This window comes from Coregonus clupeaformis, chromosome 28 (genome assembly GCF_020615455.1).
Source record: "Coregonus clupeaformis isolate EN_2021a chromosome 28, ASM2061545v1, whole genome shotgun sequence".
NCBI lineage: Eukaryota > Metazoa > Chordata > Actinopteri > Salmoniformes > Salmonidae > Coregonus > Coregonus clupeaformis.
In genome coordinates this window covers 17,398,645-17,420,522 of record NC_059219.1, presented here as the reverse complement: position 1 = coordinate 17,420,522, position 21,878 = coordinate 17,398,645, and the positions used below count along the sequence as shown (strand labels likewise).

Below are 21,878 nucleotides of genomic sequence, written 5' to 3'. Positions count from 1 at the left end.
AGTATCCGTGGCCAGCGCTAGCCAACTAGCTGTCAGAGTAGAGGCCCCTGCTTCTCCACCATTCGTTCTTTCGCTCAGTGCCATGTTGAAACCACAATCGTCCTTCAGCCTTCCACCGGCTTAAGTGGACTCTAATAAAGTTGCTCTTTGATGCATTAATAATTGATCCTATTCCTCCTGCCGTCATCAGAGTTGGGTTGGGTTGCCATGGCCGCAGGGCTGCCTCCAGCCTCTTCTCTCCTCTAGCCCCAGTCCCTAGATGACACGCAGCATTCAAATTATTTATTTTTATGAGTGTCAGAGTGAAACGGGGAGGAAGAGGAGAGTGATGACATATTTTTAATGAATCCTTAAATAAATGATACTGCTGTCTAAGCTCAAGACATCCCGATCCACTCCGAGAGAGAGAGAGCGAGACGGAGAGAGAGAAAGAGTTGATAGAGGGAGCATGAAGTAAAAGATAGCTATGAAGTGAGTGAGAGAGGGAGATTGATGGACAGACAGGGACAGAGCACACACCTGGACCTGCAGTGACAAGTCTGTACTGTCATCTCAACCATCTCAACTGTACTGTACACTGTAGTCATCATTACCTATTGCAAGGCAAAAGGCTCCATTTAGAGTTGTCTGCCAGTGTGACAGTATGTCTCAGTAGAATTACTAGTGATTTTACTGTCATTGGTATGTAATGTAAGTAGGGCTTATAGTTCTGTGTCTCTCTCCCTAGGAGTGAGGGTGGCCGGAGCAGTTAACTGCCCACTCTGATGGCTGAATGTGTGTGTGTTTCCGTGTGTGTGTGTCTGAGTAGTGGGTGGTCGACTAGTCACGGTTGCTGTCTTTCAGAAGGGCCATTTCTCTCCTTATCAGCGTCGGTCGCCGGGAGATTGAGGCCTGTCTGTCACCCACACTCTGTTGCCATGGAGAAGTCAGGCGGTGGGCAGGTTGACTGACAGCTGTTCCCACCACTCAGGATTTAACCTCTCTCCTACTGGCAGTCAAAGCCCTCCCCCTTCCCACACCCTTGTCCGCAACCTCCCACCAGACAACAGTACATCACCCCTCACTCAGCCCCTATAGCAGGGATCATCATAAAACATTTTATTGAGCGGATGGTCGGGGGGCCGGAACATAATTACAAATAATTTGTAGACTGCAAATTGACTGCAAGAAGCCCAAACAGATATAATGTTTGATTAAAACATAATCATTTCAAACCTTACTTACAGTGAGGGAAAAAAAGTATTTGATCCCCTGCTGATTTTGTACGTTTGCCCACTGACAAAGAAATGATCAGTCTATAATTTTAATGGTAGGTTTATTTGAACAGTGAGAGACAGAATAACAACAACAAAATCCCGAAAAACGCATGTCAAAAATGTTATAAATTGATTTGCATTTTCATGAGGGAAATAAGTATTTGACCCCCTCTCAATCAGAAAGATTTCTGGCTCCCAGGTGTCTTTTATACAGGTAACGAGCTGAGATTAGGAGCACACTCTTAAAGGGAGTGCTCCTAATCTCAGTTTGTTACCTGTATAAAAGACACCTGTCCACAGAAGCAATCAATCAATCAGATTCCAAACTCTCCACCATGGCCAAGACCAAAGAGCTCTCCAAGGATGTCAGGGACAAGATTGTAGACCTACACAAGGCTGGAATGGGCTACAAAACCATCGCCAAGCAGCTTGGTTAGAAGGTGAAAACAGTTTGTGTGATTATTCGCAAATGGAAGAAACACAAAATAACTGTCAATCTCCCTCGGCCTGGGGGTCCATGCAAGATCTCACCTCGTCGAGTTGCAATGATCATGAGAACGGTGAGGAATCAGCCCAGAACTACACGGGAGGATCTTGACAATGATCTCAAGGCAGCTGGGACCATAGTCACCAAGAAAACAATTGGTAACACTCTACGCCGTGAAGGACTGAAATCCTGCAGCGCCCGCAAGGTCCCCCTGCTCAAGAAAGCACATATACAGGCCTGTCTGAAGGTTGCCAATGAACATCTGAATGATTCAGAGGAGAACTGGGTGAAAGTGTTGTGGTCAGATGAGACCAAAATGGAGCTCGTTGGCATCAACTCAACTCGCCTTGTTTGGAGGAGGAGGAATGCTGCTTATGACCCCAAGAACACCATCCCCACCGTCAAATATGGAGGTAGAAACATTATGCTTTGGGGGGGGGGGTTTCTGCTAAGGGGACAGGACAACTTCACCGCATCAAAGGGACGATGGACGGGGCCATGTACCGTCAAATCTTGGGTGAGAACCTCCTTCCCTCAGCCAGGGCATTGAAAATGGGTCGTGGATGGGTATTCCAGCATGACAATGACCCAAAACACACGGCCAAGGCAACAAAGGAGTGGCTCAAGAAGAAGCACATTAAGGTCCTGGAGTGGCCTAGCCAGTCTCCAGACCTTAATCCCATAGAAAATCTGTGGAGGGAGCTGAAGGTTCGAGTTGCCAAACGTCAGCCTCGAAACCTTAATGACTTGGAGAAGATCTGCAAAGAGGAGTGGGACAAAATCCCTCCTGAGATGTGTGCAAACCTGGTGGCCAAGTCTACAAGAAACGTCTGACCTCTGTGATTGCCAACAAGTGTTTTGCCACCAAGTACTAAGTCATGTTCTTTCCCTCACTGTACATTTGTATATGATCACTTGTCTCTCTATTATATGTGGGACAACTTGGGAACAGATTTCTTAAATTAAAATCACTTGGAGCTGATTTCCTGGTGTTTTTACAGTCTTATGTCCAACAATGAAAATTCTACCAAAATTTATTTTTTGCTCAGAATACTTGGGAGGCCAAATAAAACCACCTGCGGGCCAAATAGTATGAGGGAAGTTGTCTGTCAATCTATGGTAGATAGTTGTACACTTGTGTGTATGTGTGGGGGGCTCTGACCATCCCTCCCGTCCACTCTGCTCCGTAGTGACCGGTGTGTTAGACTTGTATCATCATGCTCCCATGTCTGTCTTTATAATGACTCTCATAATGACTCTGTGATTTTAACTTTTTCTTATTGTATTCCTCCCTCTCTCTCTCTCTCTCTCTCTCTCTCTCTCGCTCTCTCTCTCTCCTCCCCCACTCTATCTCTCGCCCCGCTTTCATTCCAGGTTGGTCAGTTGGTGTTTAAGGGGATGCAGCGTCTGAACAGGATCCAGTCCATAGTGTTTGAGACAGCCTACAACACCAATGAGAACCTGCTCATCTGTGCCCCCACCGGGGCCGGCAAGACCAACATCGCCATGCTCACAGTCCTCCATGAGATCAGACAGCACCTCCAACCTGGAGGGGTCATCAAGAAGGACGAGTTCAAGGTACCACTCAGCAGTGTGTGTGTGTGTGTGTGTGTGTGTGTGTGTGTGTGAGAGCGAGCGAGACGTACATACATACAGTAGATCAACTCAGGCATAGTCAGCAAAGTGAACACATGTATTATTGGTTGTCCTTATAAAGCCCCCCTCCCCCCCCCCCCCCCACACACACACACATATGTTCTAACACACACACATTCTAACACCACACACCCAATGCCAGCCAGCGACGATAGCCACTTTTCATACATCTCCATTAAACTTTCTTAATCTAAGTGGCCTGCTTCATATTTTTCAATAAATAGTGATTTATGCTGGTTGCCAGGGAACAAGTGATACTGTGCTGTTCACTCATTTATCATGACCGTGGCCTTCCACTTTCTCTATCACTTTCTCGCTCCTTCTCCCCCCTCCCTGCACACCGTTCTCCCTTTTCTCTATATGTATGTATCTCCCTCCCTCTTTCTTGCTGCCCTCTTTCTCTCTCTTCTCTCCTACTCCCCCCTCTCTCCCTCTCTTCCCTCCCTCTCTCTCTCCCTCCCTCTCTCCCTTTCTCTGTAGATAGTGTATGTAGCTCCTATGAAGGCCCTGGCAGCAGAGATGACTAATTACTTCAGTAAGCGTTTGGAGCCACTGGGCATTGCTGTCAAAGAGCTCACTGGAGACATGCAGCTAACCAAAGGGGAGATCCTGCGTACACAGGTACTGTACAAACACACACATGTGCGCAAGCATACACACGCGCACACAGTTTCTGCGTAGGCTTTCCCTGTGCTCCATTGGTCCAGAGTGGAGTTGTGTTCTGCCTCACGTCTGCTCTCTAGCTCCTCCCAGTGGTTGGCTCTCAGCTCGGCTCTCTGGATCACAGGAGCTCCGTACCCTCTTCACGCTGAGTACGTTTACATGCACACTAATAAATCGATATTAAACTGATTGTGACAGTAGGTCGGTTATGGCAATAGTCATGTAAACACCTTACTCTACTTATCTTCACCTGTGTAAGGTTAAAATCGAAGTAAGCATATGCTGATTAAAACACCTGGTGTTCTGAGCAATCTTTAGAATTATTAGAACAAAAAACACCTTAATCAAAGTTATAGCAATGTATTTCAAAATTATTTTGCGAGAGTGATGTGAGTTTGGAAAAACTGAAAGTATGCATCTTAGAAATTGTTTTCACATGTTAACTTTATATGTCCGAACTCAGAATCAAATATGTTTCACAAAAATAACATGCTGTGGTAGAACGTTTATTTTGTTTGGCGATTTTCTGCATTTGTCAAAGTCCCATCAGGTAGCCTAATTTCAGATATGGCCATGTTAACAGGATTATTTGGGAAATCGGTCTTCTTTCAAAGCATGTAAACGTTTAAATCGGACTATTATATTAATCTGACTATTCACAATAATTGAATTATTGTGTGCATGTAATAAGGATGGGCATTTTACAGTTTTTGACTGTTTCTTTGGCTGGAGTAGTCTAAAGCTCGCCGCCATTGGCGCAGTGGAAACGCGCGCTCTGGAGTGATGAATCACACTTCACCATCTGGCAGTCTGACGGATAAATCTGGGTTTGGTGGATGCCAGGAGAACGCTACCTGCCCGAATTAATAGTGCCAACTGTAAAGTTTGGTGGAGGAGGAATAATGGTCTGGGGCTATTTTCATGGTTCAGGCTCTTAGGTCCATTGAAGGGAAATCTTAACGCTACAGCATACAATGACATTCTAGACGATTCTGTGCTTCCAACTTTGTGGCAACAGTTTGGGGAAGGCCCTTTCCTGTCAGCATGACATTGCCCCCGTGCACAAAGCGAGGTCCATACAGAAATGGTTTGTCGAGATCGGTGTGGAAGAACTTGACTGGCCTGCACAGAGCCCTGACCTCAACCCCATCAAACACCTTAGGGATGAATTGGAACGCCGACTGCGAGCCAGGCCTAATCGCCCAACATCAGTGCCCGACCTCACTAATGCTCTTGTGGCTTGATGAGGTAGTCACCTGGAATGCATTTCAATTAACAGGTGTGCCTTCTTAAAAGTTAATTTGTGGAATGTCTTTCCTTCTTAATGCATTTGAGCCAATCAGTTGTTTTGTGACAAGGTAGGGGTGGTATACATAAGATAGCCCTATTTGGTAAAATACCAAGTCCGTATTATGGCAAGAACAGCTCAAATAAGCAAAGAGAAACGACAGACATTACTTTTAAGACATGAAGGTCAGTCAATATGGAAAATTTCAAGAACTTTGAAGTGCAGTCGCAAAAACCATCAAGCGCTATGATGAAACTGGTTCTCATGAGGACCGCCACAGGAATGGAAGACCCAGAGTTACCTCTGCTGCAGAGGATAAGTTAATTAGAGTTACCAGCCTCAGAAATTGCAGCCCAAATAAATGCTTCACAGAGTTCAAGTCACAGACACATCTCAGCATCAACTGTTCAGAGGGGACTGTGTGAATCAGGCCTTCATGGTCGATTTCCTGCAAAGAAACCAATACTAATGGACACCAATAATAAGAAGAGACCTGCTTGTGCCAAGAAACACGAGCAATGGACATTAGACAGGTGGAAATGTGTCCTTTGGTCTGGAGTCCAAATTGGAGATTTTTTGTTTATTTAGAATTCAAGACACACGTAACCAGCATGGCTACCACAGCATTCTGTAGCGATACACCATCCCATCTGGTTTGGGATTAGTGGGACTATCATTTGTTTTTTAACAGGACAATGACCCAACACACCTCCAGGCTGTGTAAGGGCTATTTTACCAAGAAGGAGAGTGATTGAGTGCTGCATCAGATAACCTGGCCTCCACAATCCCCTGACCTCAACCCAATTGAGATGGTTTGGGATGAGTCAGAAGGCAGAGTGAAGGAAAAGCAGCCAACAAGTGCTCAGCATATGTGGGAACTCCTTCAAGACTGTTTTAAAAGCGTTCCAGGTGAAGCTGGTTGAGAGAATGCCAAAAGTGTGAAAATCTGTCATCAAGGCAAAGGGTGGCTATTTGAAGAATCTCAAATATAAAATATATAAATGTTGTTTCTCTTTGCTTATTTGAGCTGTTCTTGCCATAATATGGACTTGGTATTTTACCAAATAGGGCTATCTTCTGTATACCACCCCTTACTTGTCACAACACAACTGATTGGCTCAAACGCTTTACTGAAGGAAAGAAATTCCACAAATTAACTTTTAAGAAGGCACACCTGTTAGTTGAAGTGCATTCCAGGTGTGTTATTTCATAGTTTTGATGTCTTCACTATTATTCTACAATGTTGAAAATAGTAAAGATAAAGAAAAACCCTTGAATGAGTAGGTGTGTCCAAACTTTTGACTGGTACTGTATACAGTGGCTTGCAAAAGTATTCACCCCCCTTGGCATTTTTCCTATTTTGTTGCCTTACAACCTGGAATTAAAATTGATTTTTTTGGGGGGGTTGTATCATTTGATTTACATGCAACATCTTTTTTTGAAAATGCAACATCTTTTTTATTGTGAAACAAACAAGAAATAAGACAAAAAAACAAAAAACTTGAGCGTGCATAACTATTCACCTCCCACAAAGTCAATACTTTGTAGAGCCACCTTTTGCAGCAATTACAGCTGCAAGTCTCTTGGGGTATGTCTCTATAAGCTTGGCACATCTAGCCACTGGGATTTTAGCCCATTCTTCAAGGCAAAACTGCTCCAGCTCCTTCAAGTTTGATGGGTTCCGCTGATGTACAGCAATCTTTAAGTCATACCACAGATTCTCAATTGGATTGAGGTCTGGGCTTTGACTAGGCCATTCCAATACATTTAAATGTTTCCCCTTAAACCACTCGAGTGTTGCTTTAGCAGTATGCTTAGGGTCATTGTCCTGCTATAGCGCCAACCCTAACCGTACTGTTCGGGCTCTGATCTCTTTCTTTATATTGTCCATTCCAGTAACAATGGTGATAGGTAAACAGGCTAGCCCAGTACAGCTTGGCTTGGTTTGGCTCGATAGGTTCAGTAGTGTGAAAAGGGTATCTGTTATAGAGTAGCAGGGTTTAGACAGCAGAGGGAAATAACAGGATCGAGACAACATCAACACTAGACTGTCTGGGACAGAGATCCACAGGGCCAATAACAGTGTCTGGGACAGAGATCCACAGGACCGATAACAGTGTCTGAGACAGAGATCCACAGGGCCGATAACAGTGTCTGAGACAGAGATCCACAGGACCGATAACAGTGTCTGGGACAGAGATCCACAGGGCCAATAACAGTGTCTGGGACAGAGATCCACAGGGCCAATAACAGTGTCTGGGACAGAGATCCACAGGGCCAATAACAGTGTCTGGGACAGAGATCCACAGAACCGATAACGGTGTCTGGGACAGAGATCCACAGGGCCAATAACAGTGTCTGGGAGGAAGGCCCTAAAAATTGTCAAAGACTCCAGCCACCCTAGTCATAGACTGTTCTCTCTGCTACCGCATGGCACGCGGTACCAGAGCGCGAAGTCTAGGTCCAAAAGGCTTCTTAACAGCTTCTACCCCCAAGCCATAAGACTCCTGAACAGCTAATCATGGCTACCCGGACTATTTGCATTTCCCCCCCACCCCCTCTTTTACGCTTCTGCTACTCTGTTTATGATCTATGCTTAGTCACTTTAACTCTACCCACATGTACATATTACCTCGACTAACCGGTGCCCCCGCACATTGACTCTGTACTGGTACCTCCTGTATACAGTGAGGGAAAAAAGTATTTGATCCCCTACTGATTTTGTACATTTGCCCACTGACAAAGACGTGATCAGTCTATAATTTTAATGGTAGGTTTATTTGAACAGTGAGAGACAGAATAACAACAAAAAAATCCAGAAAAACGCATGTCAAAAATGTTATAAATTGATTTGCATTTTAATGAGGGAAATAAGTATTTGACCCCTCTGCAAAACATGACTTAGTACTAGGTGTCAAAACCCTTGTTGGCAATCACAGAGGTCAAACGTTTCTTGTAGTTGGCCACCAGGTTTGCACACATCTCAGGAGGGATTTTTGTCCCACTCCTCTTTGCAGATCTTCTCCAAGTCATTAAGGTTTTGAGCCTGACGTTTGGCAACTCGAACCTTCAGCTCCCCTCCACAGATTTTCTATGGGATTAAGGTCTGGAGACTGGCTAGGCCACTCCAGGACCTCAATGTGCCTCTACTTGAGCCACTCCTTTGTTGCCTTGGCCGTGTGTTTTGGGTCATTGTCATGCTGGAATACCCATCCACGACCCATTTTCAATGCCCTGGCTGAGGGAAGGAGGTTCTCACCCAAGATTTGACGGTACATGGCCCCGTCCATCGTCCCTTTGATGCGGTGAAGTTGTCCTGTCCCCTTAGCAGAAAAACACCCCCAAAGCATAATGTTTCCACCTCCATGTTTGACGGTGGGGATGGTGTTCTTGGGGTCATAGGCAGCATTCCTCCTCCTCCAAACACGGCGAGTTGAGTTGATGCCAAAGAGCTCGATTTTGGTCTCATCTGACCACAACACTTTCACCCAGTTCTCCTCTGAATTATTCAGATGTTCATTGGCAAACTTCAGACAGGCCTTTATATGTGCTTTCTTGAGCAGGGGGACCTTGCGGGCGCTGCAGGATTTCAGTCCTTCACGGCATAGTGTGTTACCAATTGTTTTCTTGGTGACTATGGTCCCAGCTGCCTTGAGATCATTGACAAGACCCTCCCGTGTAGTTCTGGGCTGATTCCTCACCGTTCTCATGATCATTGCAACGCCACGAGGTGAGATCTTGCATGGAGCCCCATGCCCCATGCCAGATTGACAGTTATTTTGTGTTTCTTCCATTTGCCAATAATCGCACCAACTGTTGTCACCTTCTCACTAAGCTGCTTGGCGATGGTCTTGTAGCCCATTCCATTCTTGTGTAGGTCTACAATCTTGTCCCTGACATCCTTGGAGAGCTCTTTGGTCTTGGCCATGGTGGAGAGTTTGGAATCTGATTGATTGATTGCTTCTGTGGACAGGTGTCTTTTATACAGGTAACAAACTGAGATTAGGAGCACTCCCTTTAAGAGTGTGCTCCTAATCTCAGCTCGTTACCTGTATAAAAGACACCTGGGAGACAGAAATCTTTCTGATTGCGAGGGGGTCAAATACTTATTTCCTTCATTAAAATGCAAATCAATTTATAACATTTTTTACATGCGTTTTTCTGGATTTTTTTGTTGTTATTCTGTCTCTCACTGTTCAAATAAATCTACCATTAAGATTATAGACTGATCATTTCTTTGTCAGTGGGCAAACGTACAAAATCATTAGGGGATCAAATACTTTTTTCCCTCACTGTATAGCCTCCCTACTGTTATTTTATTTTACTGCTGCTCTTTAATTATTTGTTATTTTTTACTTATCAATTTTTTACTTAACACTTTTTTTCTTAAAACTGCATTGTTGGTTAAGGGCTTGTAAGTAAGCATTTCATTGTAAGGTCTACACCTGTTGTATTCGGCGCATGTGACAAATAAAAATTGATTTAATTTGAGATCCACAGGGCCAATAACAGTGTGTTACAGCTGGTCTCCTCACACTGCAATTTGGGCTCAGTTAGCTTCAGGTCACATCACAGACTTCAGTCACACATCTGGCATTCTGCAGTGAAGAGTAGGAGACAATATTGTGTCCATGAGTCACACAGCCACAGCAACTTACACAACTGCAGTATAGATAATGGTTGCTCTCCTGTCTTAGTTCAAAATAAAAGTCATAAAAACAAGAATTGGCGAGGCTTCCGAATGCATGCGCTCAGGCGCCACACACACACACACACACACACACACACACACACACACACACACACACACCCTCCAACGATGATAGTGTCCCTCTCCCCTGCTTTATGTAGGAGACTAGTGCAGTTCCTTATCTCTCGCTGGTGTCCTCCTGTACTTAATTCTCTGGCAGGCTTGATAAAATGACTGTTCCTTCACTGCAACACAGCTACTGATAGAACTGATAATCCATAGAGAGGCCAGCACCACCACATAGTTCCTCACACTAGACCCCAGTCACAGTCATGCAGGGTCACTCGGAGGTCAGAGGCAGGGTTTTTTCTGGATCAAAAAGGTTCTTAGGTGGTTGGCCGACGACACGGCTACATTTCTGAGAAAAGTTTAGAGGCCCGCATCTTGGCACTGTAGAGAAATGTTTGTCATTTTAAAGCTAATTTCATGCAATTCTACAAATTTTGCCATGCAACTGAGATTTTTTTTTGCAGTTTTAAATTATTATTATTATTATTATTTTTATTCTGCCATTGAGCTGAGAGAACATTTTGCAGTTTTAAAGCTAGTTTCCTGCAATTCTATTCATTTTTCCCATGGATAATGCTGTGTTCTTTTGCTCAGACCAAAAGGAATGCTGCTAAATTCATTGTTTTGGGAATTTTCAATTCTCCCGACTGTCTAGCTTTTATTTTGGTGTTAGTTCTCAAAGTTAATATTATAAAAAATATATAGCACCATTATCTTTTCTACATGCATACTTTATATCTGGTTTTAGTGTTTTAAGTTTACACTTAGTGTTTTTCATCCCGAAAATGAATTACAAATAATTATATATATATATATATATATATATATATGTATATATATATATATATATGTATATGTAATATATATAAATATATACATTTAATATATATATAGTTTTTGTTTTTTATTAACTGTTAGGACATGTACATATTACCTCGACTAACCGGTGCCCCCGCACATTGACTCTGTACTGGTACCTCCTGTATACAGTGAGGGAAAAAAGTATTTGATCCCCTACTGATTTTGTACATTTGCCCACTGACAAAGACGTGATCAGTCTATAATTTTAATGGTAGGTTTATTTGAACAGTGAGAGACAGAATAACAACAAAAAAATCCAGAAAAACGCATGTCAAAAATGTTATAAATTGATTTGCATTTTAATGAGGGAAATAAGTATTTGACCCCTCTGCAAAACATGACTTAGTACTAGGTGTCAAAACCCTTGTTGGCAATCACAGAGGTCAAACGTTTCTTGTAGTTGGCCACCAGGTTTGCACACATCTCAGGAGGGATTTTTGTCCCACTCCTCTTTGCAGATCTTCTCCAAGTCATTAAGGTTTTGAGCCTGACGTTTGGCAACTCGAACCTTCAGCTCCCTCCACAGATTTTCTATGGGATTAAGGTCTGGAGACTGGCTAGGCCACTCCAGGACCTCAATGTGCCTCTACTTGAGCCACTCCTTTGTTGCCTTGGCCGTGTGTTTTGGGTCATTGTCATGCTGGAATACCCATCCACGACCCATTTTCAATGCCCTGGCTGAGGGAAGGAGGTTCTCACCCAAGATTTGACGGTACATGGCCCCGTCCATCGTCCCTTTGATGCGGTGAAGTTGTCCTGTCCCCTTAGCAGAAAAACACCCCCAAAGCATAATGTTTCCACCTCCATGTTTGACGGTGGGGATGGTGTTCTTGGGGTCATAGGCAGCATTCCTCCTCCTCCAAACACAGCGAGTTGAGTTGATGCCAAAGAGCTCGATTTTGGTCTCATCTGACCACAACACTTTCACCCAGTTCTCCTCTGAATTATTCAGATGTTCATTGGCAAACTTCAGACAGGCCTTTATATGTGCTTTCTTGAGCAGGGGGACCTTGCGGGCGCTGCAGGATTTCAGTCCTTCACGGCATAGTGTGTTACCAATTGTTTTCTTGGTGACTATGGTCCCAGCTGCCTTGAGATCATTGACAAGACCCTTTTTGCAGTTTTAAAGCTAGTTTCCTGCAATTCTATTCATTTTTCCCATGGATAATGCTGTGTTCTTTTGCTCAGACCAAAAGGAATGCTGCTAAATTCATTGTTTTGGGAATTTTCAATTCTCCCGACTGTCTAGCTTTTATTTTGGTGTTAGTTCTCAAAGTTAATATTATAAAAAATATATAGCACCATTATCTTTTCTACATGCATACTTTATATCTGGTTTTAGTGTTTTAAGTTTACACTTAGTGTTTTTCATCCCGAAAATGAATTACAAATAATTATATATATATATATATATGTATATATATATATATATGTATATGTAATATATATAAATATATACATTTAATATATATATAGTTTTTGTTTTTTATTAACTGTTAGGACTTAAGCGACCCGAAAAAACACTTAGGCGGCCCGCCCAATGATTACAATGGCAGAAAAATCTCTGAGAGGTCAGTGTGTGGCTACGTGTGCGACATTCTCTCAAGAGGCGTGTGTGTGTTCTCTGGGTCTCCATATCTTATCTCCCTCGTCTATACTACCCCCCTCTCCATTTTCCTGATTCCTTGTTCTCAGCAGCCTTAGTTGTAGTTGCCATGGTGACTGCAGTTAGTTGTACTGTAAAATACCAAATTCATATCCTGTTTATTGTCCACTGTATTTGTGCCTTTGAAGGTGGTGCTTGTATTTTAGCGCAGGGGGGAGGGAGAGGAGAGGAGGAGAGAGGGAGAGAATGTGGTTTTCTGTGCACCGCCGATGCTTTCAACATTACCCAGCAGTACTTTAGTCAACCTCTTTTAAAGTGCTCTCCCAATTCAAGGTGTTAAAATAAGAGCCCTACAGTAGTTATGGCTACATAGGCTACTCTGTTCTCCCAAATTAACAAGATCGCCGGATATATTGGAAATGTAATTGACATGAGTTGAGAGTAACTAATATTTGAAATACATCCGTGGTCAGGAAAAACCTGCCACTCACAAAATGAAGATGATGAATATAATGTTGTTGTTGAGTAACTAAACCAATTAAATTGCCACTTGTTATGCTCATAGTGACATAACCAATCAGATGTTTTCTTTCAATTAAAATGATTAATCAATTGTCCAATCCAATATCCAATTGTAACAGCTCCCCAGCAAATCAACCAATTAGGTTGTTTGTCTCAGTTAGTGGTCTGTAAATGAGTTTGTTCTAGTCTCTAATGCACTTGTCAATAGCTCTGTCAACCAGGTGTTTATTCTCTCAATGGTAAAATCATTCATATTTCTCACTACTTCTCCCTTGTTTTATATTCATTTCATTAAGCATATATTTGCATTATTAGTCATTATTTTCCCCAGTGCGTTTGACTGTATTTGTGAGTCAACGTTGCGTTTGTGAAACAGGAAGGTAGAAAAAGAGGATGAATGGGATTTGTGAAACAAAAAGGAGGATGGAGTGAAGGATGTAGGCTAAACTCCTTCATCTAGTGAGCACCTCACTGAGAGGTAGACAGAGGTAGACAGAGGTAGACAGAGGTAGACAGAGGTAGACAGAGGTAGACAGAGGTAGACAGAGGTAGACAGAGGTAGACAGAGGTAGACAGAGGTAGACAGAGGTAGACAGAGGTAGACAGAGGGAGACAGAGGGAGACAGAGGGAGACAGAGGGAGACAGAGGGAGACAGAGGGAGACAGAGGGAGACAGAGGGAGACAGAGGGAGACAGAGGGAGACAGAGGGAGACAGAGGGAGACAGAGGGAGACAGAGGGAGACAGAGGGAGACAGAGGGAGACCGAGATGAAGGAGTAGTCTGAAAAGGTTGCCAAGAACAAGCATATCTAGCAAATCCAAAAGAGGATAGTAGAGCTTAGACTTTAAAGGTTCATAAACCTCCTGGTACTTAAGGATGGAGAGATGAAAGCAGAGAGAGCGACAGAGTGAGAGAGAGAGAAAAATGGAGGGAGGGAGAGAGAGAGAGATGTGAATCTTGGGAAATGAGGTCAATAGCAGTTAATTTGGAGGTGTGTGTCTGCGTGTGTGTGTACTTGCGTTTGTTTCCTTGTGAGAGAGAGGGCATCCTTTAATGAGGATGGACAGGCAGAGGCTCAACAATATTATCCTTACCCCTGCATACACCCACCAGCCAGCCTTGCTAGCCTATCTACCCAGACTACAGAGTTTTGGATGAAATACCCTCTGTTTCTGCTAGTGTGGAGTAAGTTCATTAAAACTCAAATAACAACTCCATTAAAGTTCACTAGGTCCTATAAAGTTAGCTCACTAGAGACCTCAGGGTAAATAAGGAGGATTTTTTAATGACCCTCATCAATTTTGGTTATCTGAAACAACTTTCTAAGAGACCTTTCCATTTGTCTTCCCTCCCTCCCTCCCTCCCTCCCTCCCTCCCTCCCTCCCTCCCTCCCTCCCTCCCTCCCTCTCTTACAGACACAGACACACTCACACCAGTGTTTGTTTCTCATGTTTGCATACACTGTATGTGTAAAATCATTGCTGTAGTTATATACAGATAAGATTAGCATTCCTACAATATGATTCTGTTGAAATTGAATTTGATCTCTGAGAAATTAAGCTAATTGATTACTTACTTTATATGTACATACTGTATTCTCCACATAGCTCATTCTATATAACTACTGCTGTACATACCTTTTTCCTACTTAATTTCTTCTTCTATTTTTTTTTTTTTGTAGTAGTATTGTACTGTTAGACATTTACTGCAGTGCTGGAGCTAGAAACACAAGCATTTCACTGCACCTGCTTTAACATCTGCTGATCTGTGTACATGACAAATAAACTTTGATTTGATTTCTGTGACTGCTATTGTCACAACTCCCATCAAAAACATGCAGTCGATGTGCGCACACACACACTTAGATACATTTGTCTAGGTTTATGATGTTCCTCCATGTTTGTTTTAGCCTTGACAAGACATTAGTCGTTCACTTACAGTATGAAAGCAGTGAAACAATTCTACCCTCTTACCTTTCCCTCCTCCCACACCCCCTCTCTCTCTCTGTGGCACTGATAGTTACCATGGTAACAGTAGACAGGCTTGGAGAGGCTGCTGGCTTGCAGACATGCCAGTGTGCGGGTGGGTGGGTGAATGAGCAGCCGGCGTGTTGGCTCTCTAAGTTCCTCTCCCTCAGTCCAGAGAGTAAATATTAACTTATTGACAGAGTGGGCCCCTGGCACTCTGCTCCACAGCCGGACACACAGCCGGACACACAGCCGGACACACAGACGGACACACAGACGGACACACAGACGGACACACAGACAGTCAGTCAGTCAGACAGGTAATTAGTAGATAAGTGGTAGTGTGGGAAGACCTCGTCATGGCCCCGGGTTCCACATGGCTGCACACATCACTGTTACCACGCTGGGTAGAGCTGCCTGGGTAGAGCCCCCCTCATTAACACGGAGCTGGGGCAGGTCCCTGTGCTCTGAGTCACATCACAAAGAAATATAGGGTCGGTTTCTCAGACACACGTTAGGCTTGTCCTAGACTCAAATGTTATTTCAATGGAGATTCTCCATTCAGCATGATTTTTGTTCAGGACTAGGCTTAATAGGTGTTCAGGAAAACGGCTCCTAGTGTTCTAGAATTGTTCCGATCCACTGTGTGCACGTTGGGTGGAGCCCCACTCATCATATGGCTGGAGCTGGCCACCACAGACGAGCTGCAACCTGCACATCAGAACAGTTCTAGGACCCTATTTCAATGTGATCGTCATGGAACGTTGATTTCAATGTGTATGTCCTTTCTAGTAATTCTAAATGTTCTATAATGGAAGCCCACTTTGACACAGGTCTTTATCTGCCCCATTGTTTTCCAGGACTGCACTCTCTTTTATTTCACCAACGCTGCATATTCACAAATATTGTATTTTATCTAGGGGATGGTTTTCGCGGTCCTGAAATCAATCCGTGGGAGTCTCTCAACCATAAATGTAATACACTTGGCAGCCAGTCATATAAATAAATAACCAGATCAATATTAACATTATTAAAAACAATACAAGGAAAATAATGAGTGTTTCCTGTTAAGTCAAATGGCGTCTTCATTGTTTTTGTTGTGTAATTAAAGAAAGCACTTTGGCCTGCTAGTCATTTGTTTGGAAGCCAGAGCTTCCATTTAGATTAACCTGCAGCCTAATTAAGACAGCCACTTCTTTCCTCTCTGCTAGCACCGTGCCAGTCTCTAGTGTGTGTGTGTGTGTGTGTGTGTGTGTGTGTGTGCGTGCGTGTGACCGTTTCCTCTCTGCTAGGAAGGAGCGCCAGTCAGTAATGGCTAGCCAGATGTATTTAAATGTAAACTACAGTCTTTAATTAACTGCTTTTTACAAAAAGTGTTTAATAGGAATTTCCGCACACCCAGACAACACACACCGATGGGTTGGCAAACAGCTCGCACACACCATTCATTATGCATTGTTGTGTTGTTCTATCATCTGAGGCTTAATTGCACTAGAACGATGGCACAGAGGGGCCCAAAGTGTCTGGGTTTTAAACAGGAACAGGTGAGAGGGTGATTAAGAAGTTGGCAAGGGAGGAGTGAGGTATGTATAGAGGATAGAGGGATGAACTGATAACACAGATGATGGATAGAGTGCTCTGGTTGCAAGTGGTGTATATGACACAAAGGGCCCAGAGTTTTTCTTGTTCACGTGACCTGAACAGGATGAATTCTGTCCCCTAGTTATAACACAGGACCCTGGTCTGATGGTCATGAAGAACTCTGTCCCCTAGTTATGACATAGGACCCTGGTCTGATGGTCATGAAGAACTCTGTCCCCTAGTTATGACATAGGACCCTGGTCTGATGGTCATGAAGAACTCTGTCCCCTAGTTATGACATAGGACCCTGGTCTGATGGTCATGAAGAACTATGTCCCCTAGTTATGACAGGACCCTGGTCTGATGGTCATGAAGAACTCTGTCCCCTAGTTATGACATAGGACCCTGGTCTGATGGTCATGAAGAACTCTGTCCCCTAGTTATAACACAGGACCCTGGTCTGATGGTCATGAAAAACTCCTGTCCATAACTATGTCATGGATTTGGAGTATATGGGGCTGAACAGGTACTTTTGGATCGACTGACAAATCAATTCTGTATGTGTGTTCATCTGTCTGTTACTGACTGTGTGTGTCCATCTGTTGTGTTCCAGATGCTGGTGACTACCCCTGAGAAGTGGGACGTAGTGACAAGGAAGAGCGTTGGGGACGTGGCCCTGTCCCAGATTGTAAAGCTCCTCATCCTGGACGAGGTGCATCTACTACACGAGGACAGAGGACCAGTTCTGGAGTGCCTGGTGGCCAGGACACTACGACAGGTCAGTACCTCTCTGGCTCAGCCTACTTATATACAACTTTAAAGGAGCACAACATAAAATTTAGGAGCACCAGAAAAGCTGATTTTTTTTTTATTGATTGAGATAAAGCCTATATTGGGCATATATGAATTATATTTAAGCAATAAAGCAAGGAGGTGTAGTATATGGCCAATATACCACGGCTAAGGGCTGTTCTTCTGCACGACGCAACGCGGAGTGCCTGGATACAGCCCTTAGCCGTGGTATATTGTCCATATACCACAAACCTCGGAGGTGCCTTATTGCTATTATAAACTGGTTACCAATGTAATTAGAGCAGTAAAAATAAATGTTTTGTCATACCTGTGGTATACGGTCTGATATACCACTGCTGTCAGCCAATCAGCATTCAGGGCTCGAACCACCCAGTTTATAATTACTTTTGAAGCACATGCTGTGGCTAGAAACTATAACCCTTTAAAGACATTGTTTATTATAAATTATTATATATATTTTTTAACATTACTTAAACGTAAACCTATCCAACAATAACCAATTAAAAGCAGTTCTGTAGCAATGAGGTTTGCGCAGTAGGCTATAGGCCCAATACATTATCACTGCATATTGGCTATGCTTGAATTGCCCTGCCAATGTTGTTCAAAACATATGGTTTATGATCACACTGGTAATAGATCAGTTGTTGTATTACTTGTGAGGCACAGCTGAGTGAGCATAAATTTAAATAATGTTATTTTCATTATTTTACTGGACTGATCTTCATCTGATGGTCAGTTTCAGCGGCGGGAGAGAGAGTGCTGCAGAGGGTCTGCCTCTCACCATCCCTCCGCTCTCCCTCCCTCCGCTGAGACTGACTGTGACCAAAAAGGGGACACCGTCTTCCAGCTGATGGTGAAACTCGAGTCGCAACGCATTATTTGTGCCTCATGCACAAATTCATGTTACTCCTATGACCAGTGAAAGTGAAATATTCCTTGATTATAAAAATAGACACAAGCCGCTGATAATATCAATGCAAGCATTTCGATACACTTTGCTACTCATTCATTGCAGCTGCAGTGCTGGTTGAAGTGCGACAGGAAGAAGGGAGAAGCGCATTTTATGGCTTATAAAAGTGTTCAATAAAAAGTGTTTACAGTGCTGAATAAAACCATAAACATGAACTCACTCATAAAAACAACAGCTCTTTGCTGTATTCGTTAAGTCTCTCTCTAGTCATGGTTTTAAACGTTTTGAAATCTCATAGTATACATTTTTCTGTGCGCTCGAGGAAACTGCAGACATGGTAATCTGAGCCATCCGATTGGCCAGCCGCAGGCTTATAGGTGCACTTGATTTGCTCTCCGGGCCCGCGAGTATGGCACTCGGAAGCAGCGGTACAGCGAAGCCTAATCATAACAACTATTCTGGGTGATTCAAAAAAATTATAGTCGCACTGGTGCCCCCAAAATAAAATTCCAGGTCACACAGCAAAACAGCCCTGGTCCCAGCTCTTATCCTACCCTATCCCCCCCTGGTCCCCCCCTGTCCCCTCTCACCACACTAGCCTGGCGGTCAGCACACTCCGACAGGTCAGTTCCCCCCTCTATCATTACACTAGGGTCACCTCACCATGGTGAACATTATGCACAAGGACATTAATATTAGGACAACACAGTCATTCTCATTCAACCATATCAGGTTTATATCGTTGTTAAATATTGTAAGGGTTTTGTCTAGTCTTTGTTTGTGGAGTCAGTGATTTAGCTTTAGTTAGCCTGTCTGTCTGTGGTATGTGCTGTGTGTCTGAGTGGGATGCCTGATTCCCTCTTATGATGATTGACAGCGCCCTGTGCAGGAATCAGCCCAGCCGTTTGGGATATTAGAGTGATTATGCAAATTCCGACAGTCGGGGAAATGGGAGCCATTGTTCCGGAGTGTCCCGCAACCGTGTTCCATTGTGACGAGCTGGCGTCAGGTGTCAATCCCAGCCAGGGAGGAAATTAATAAATGGAGGTGGGATAGAGAGATGCATGGTAGGAATTTTCACGGTCTCCTAGGTGACAAGAGGGATTGGAATTACTTTTCCATGGGCAGACACAAACGCACACATCGATATACCAATATGAATAATAAAATATTGATGACAGATATAAAAGTTGGAAGTGAAAGAGAGGAGTGTTGAGAACAAAATGGAGAAAGAGATCGATCAGAGAGAGAGGGGAGAGATGGAGAGAGAAGGATACTGAAAGGATAGTGTTTATTTATTTATTTTTATTTTAGTGTGCTGTGACGTCGGGGACCTCTGGGTGGGTAAGGTTAACCGTCAGGTAATTGAAAAGCAGTCTGTACGTGTGACCGCTGTTGACTCCGTTCACAGCCTATTTATCTGCAGCTCTAACTGCTATCACTGGAGAAGGGCTGAGGGAGCGTCCTGAAAGTCTACTCCACCTCCCCTTCCTAGAGACTCACCTAGACCGCACACAGGCAGGTGCTTCAGAGGCAGTGTTTTTTTGTTTTTGTTTTTTTGCACATAAAATCCATGATGGATCGAACCATCCTGAGTAGCACAGCAGAAATGTCTTTCCTGTGTTTCTCCAGCCAGCGTTTGTAATTAAGGTGTGTGTGCAGTACTGGAGCCAAAAGTCAACAGCACATTGGAAGGTATTCCTGTCTTTAAGACACTGTGAATTATTGATTGGCGCACAGTAAGCAAGATTGTTGCCTCTGGAAATACAAAAAGGAGTCACCTCATCAATAAAATATGAAGAGGTAAAGAGGGGAAACAACACAATTTCTCTGAAGGAGAAGGACAGTCTTTAGTTCTCTGGTTACCAAGAAGAGACAGAAAACCAGTCAGAGCACAGACAGCACAGCAGACACTGGGCTCTGTTGTGGAACCTTCCAGGGAAGTCTGTGGGGGTCCTATAACCCTATGGCTGTTGTCTGTTGTTGCTCTACAAGTCTTGAAGTCTCAGCCAGTCATAACCCACAAATCATATCTCATATATGGTCATATCAATATTTTGGTTAACCATCAAAGTTGCGGTAACTTTGATCCAGAGCACACATGAGTACATGGAACAACCAGACTTCAGAATGATATGTGCTTCAGTGAGAAGGTGAGGAAGTACACTGAGTTAGGGTGTTAGTGTGTATCTTTATTGAGAAATGACAAGCTTAGATAGACCTATAAACCATTGGAGAAACGCTCTCAGGCCCCAGTAAAGAAATCCGCCATCTCTTATTCCGCCTCAACCGAACCAAACAAACAAATATAGACGCATAAGAGACCGGAGTCTATATGGTTCACTCTTTCTCCCTCCCAAAGATGTTCAGTAATAGTGTTTTTTTTGGTCAACATTCATTTACATTTAAATTTTTTGTCATTTAGCAGACGCTCTTATCCAGTGCGACTTACATTTAGTGAGTGCATACATTATTATTTTTTCATACTGGCCTCCCGTGGGAATCAAACCCACAACCCTGGCGAACCCACAACCCTGGCCGGCCATTCCCTCCCCTACCCTGGACGACGCTGGGCCAATTGTGCGCCGCCCCATTGGTCTCCCGGTCGCGGCCAGCTACGACAGAGCCTGGATTCGAACCAGGATCTCTAGTGGCACAGCTAGCACTGCGATGCAGTGCCTTAGACTACTGCGCCACTCCTACCCACAATGCACCAGGAGTTGAAGGACCCCAAACCCATTGCACAGATACCCCCCAACCCTAACTACGCACACCCGACAAACTCTCTCGCACACACACACACATCCCTCCTGTCCAATTACCGCTACACCTGACAGGCTAGCCTAATTGTTAGTGCTTTCTGCTGGAGGGACCATGGCTGGTGCTCCTGACACAGGAGGAACAGGGTGCTTAAGGTCATATCTTTTAACCTCATGAATATGGAAATCCCTGCCTCTAAATTAAGTTGAGCCTCTAAAGGATATTTATTTTCCTTCTTTCTCTTTATGTAAATCTAGGATGATAACTGAAGCAGTGATGTTTTTCTTGTCAAAGTTTTGGTTTATTTAATTTTCTCCTGTCGTTGGGTAGACTAACGCCAGGCTTTGCATTACTCTGGAGATAAACTTAGGTAATTACCTGCATTTTAAAACCCGTTCATCACTTGGGGCATTAGTGTGGATGGCTCTTTGGTAAAGTATCATAGATGCAGAAGTGTTGAAAACTGTATAATTAACTATCGCTGATAATGTAATGTGCTGGTATTGCTGAAACATTGAATAGACTATCTGGGATAAAGCCCAGGGAAAGCGGCCGGCCTCTAGAATCCATTACCAGTGAGATTAATGGAGAAATGGTGTGCGTAAGAAGGCAACTATCCACTCAACCAGGCTGACTGGGACACTGTTAATGAACATAATGTGTATCTACAGTATGGACAACACAGATCTGACACAGTGCTGTGTGTGTGTTAGCCCTGGCCCGGCTCAGCCTATCGGCTGCCAGGGAT

General features: G+C 43.7%; 1 protein-coding gene across 1 annotated transcript in view; it reads left to right on the top strand.

The window, feature by feature from the left end:
* LOC121543033 (activating signal cointegrator 1 complex subunit 3) overlaps positions 1 to 21,878 on the top strand; it is a 160,326-nt gene that overhangs the window by 61,177 nt on the left and 77,271 nt on the right. Inside the window, exons 10-12 of the mRNA XM_041852716.2 lie at positions 3,118 to 3,321; positions 3,880 to 4,020; positions 17,261 to 17,425. Coding sequence (XP_041708650.2) covers positions 3,118 to 3,321; positions 3,880 to 4,020; positions 17,261 to 17,425 — 510 coding nt within the window. The remainder of the gene's footprint in view (positions 1 to 3,117; positions 3,322 to 3,879; positions 4,021 to 17,260; positions 17,426 to 21,878) is intronic.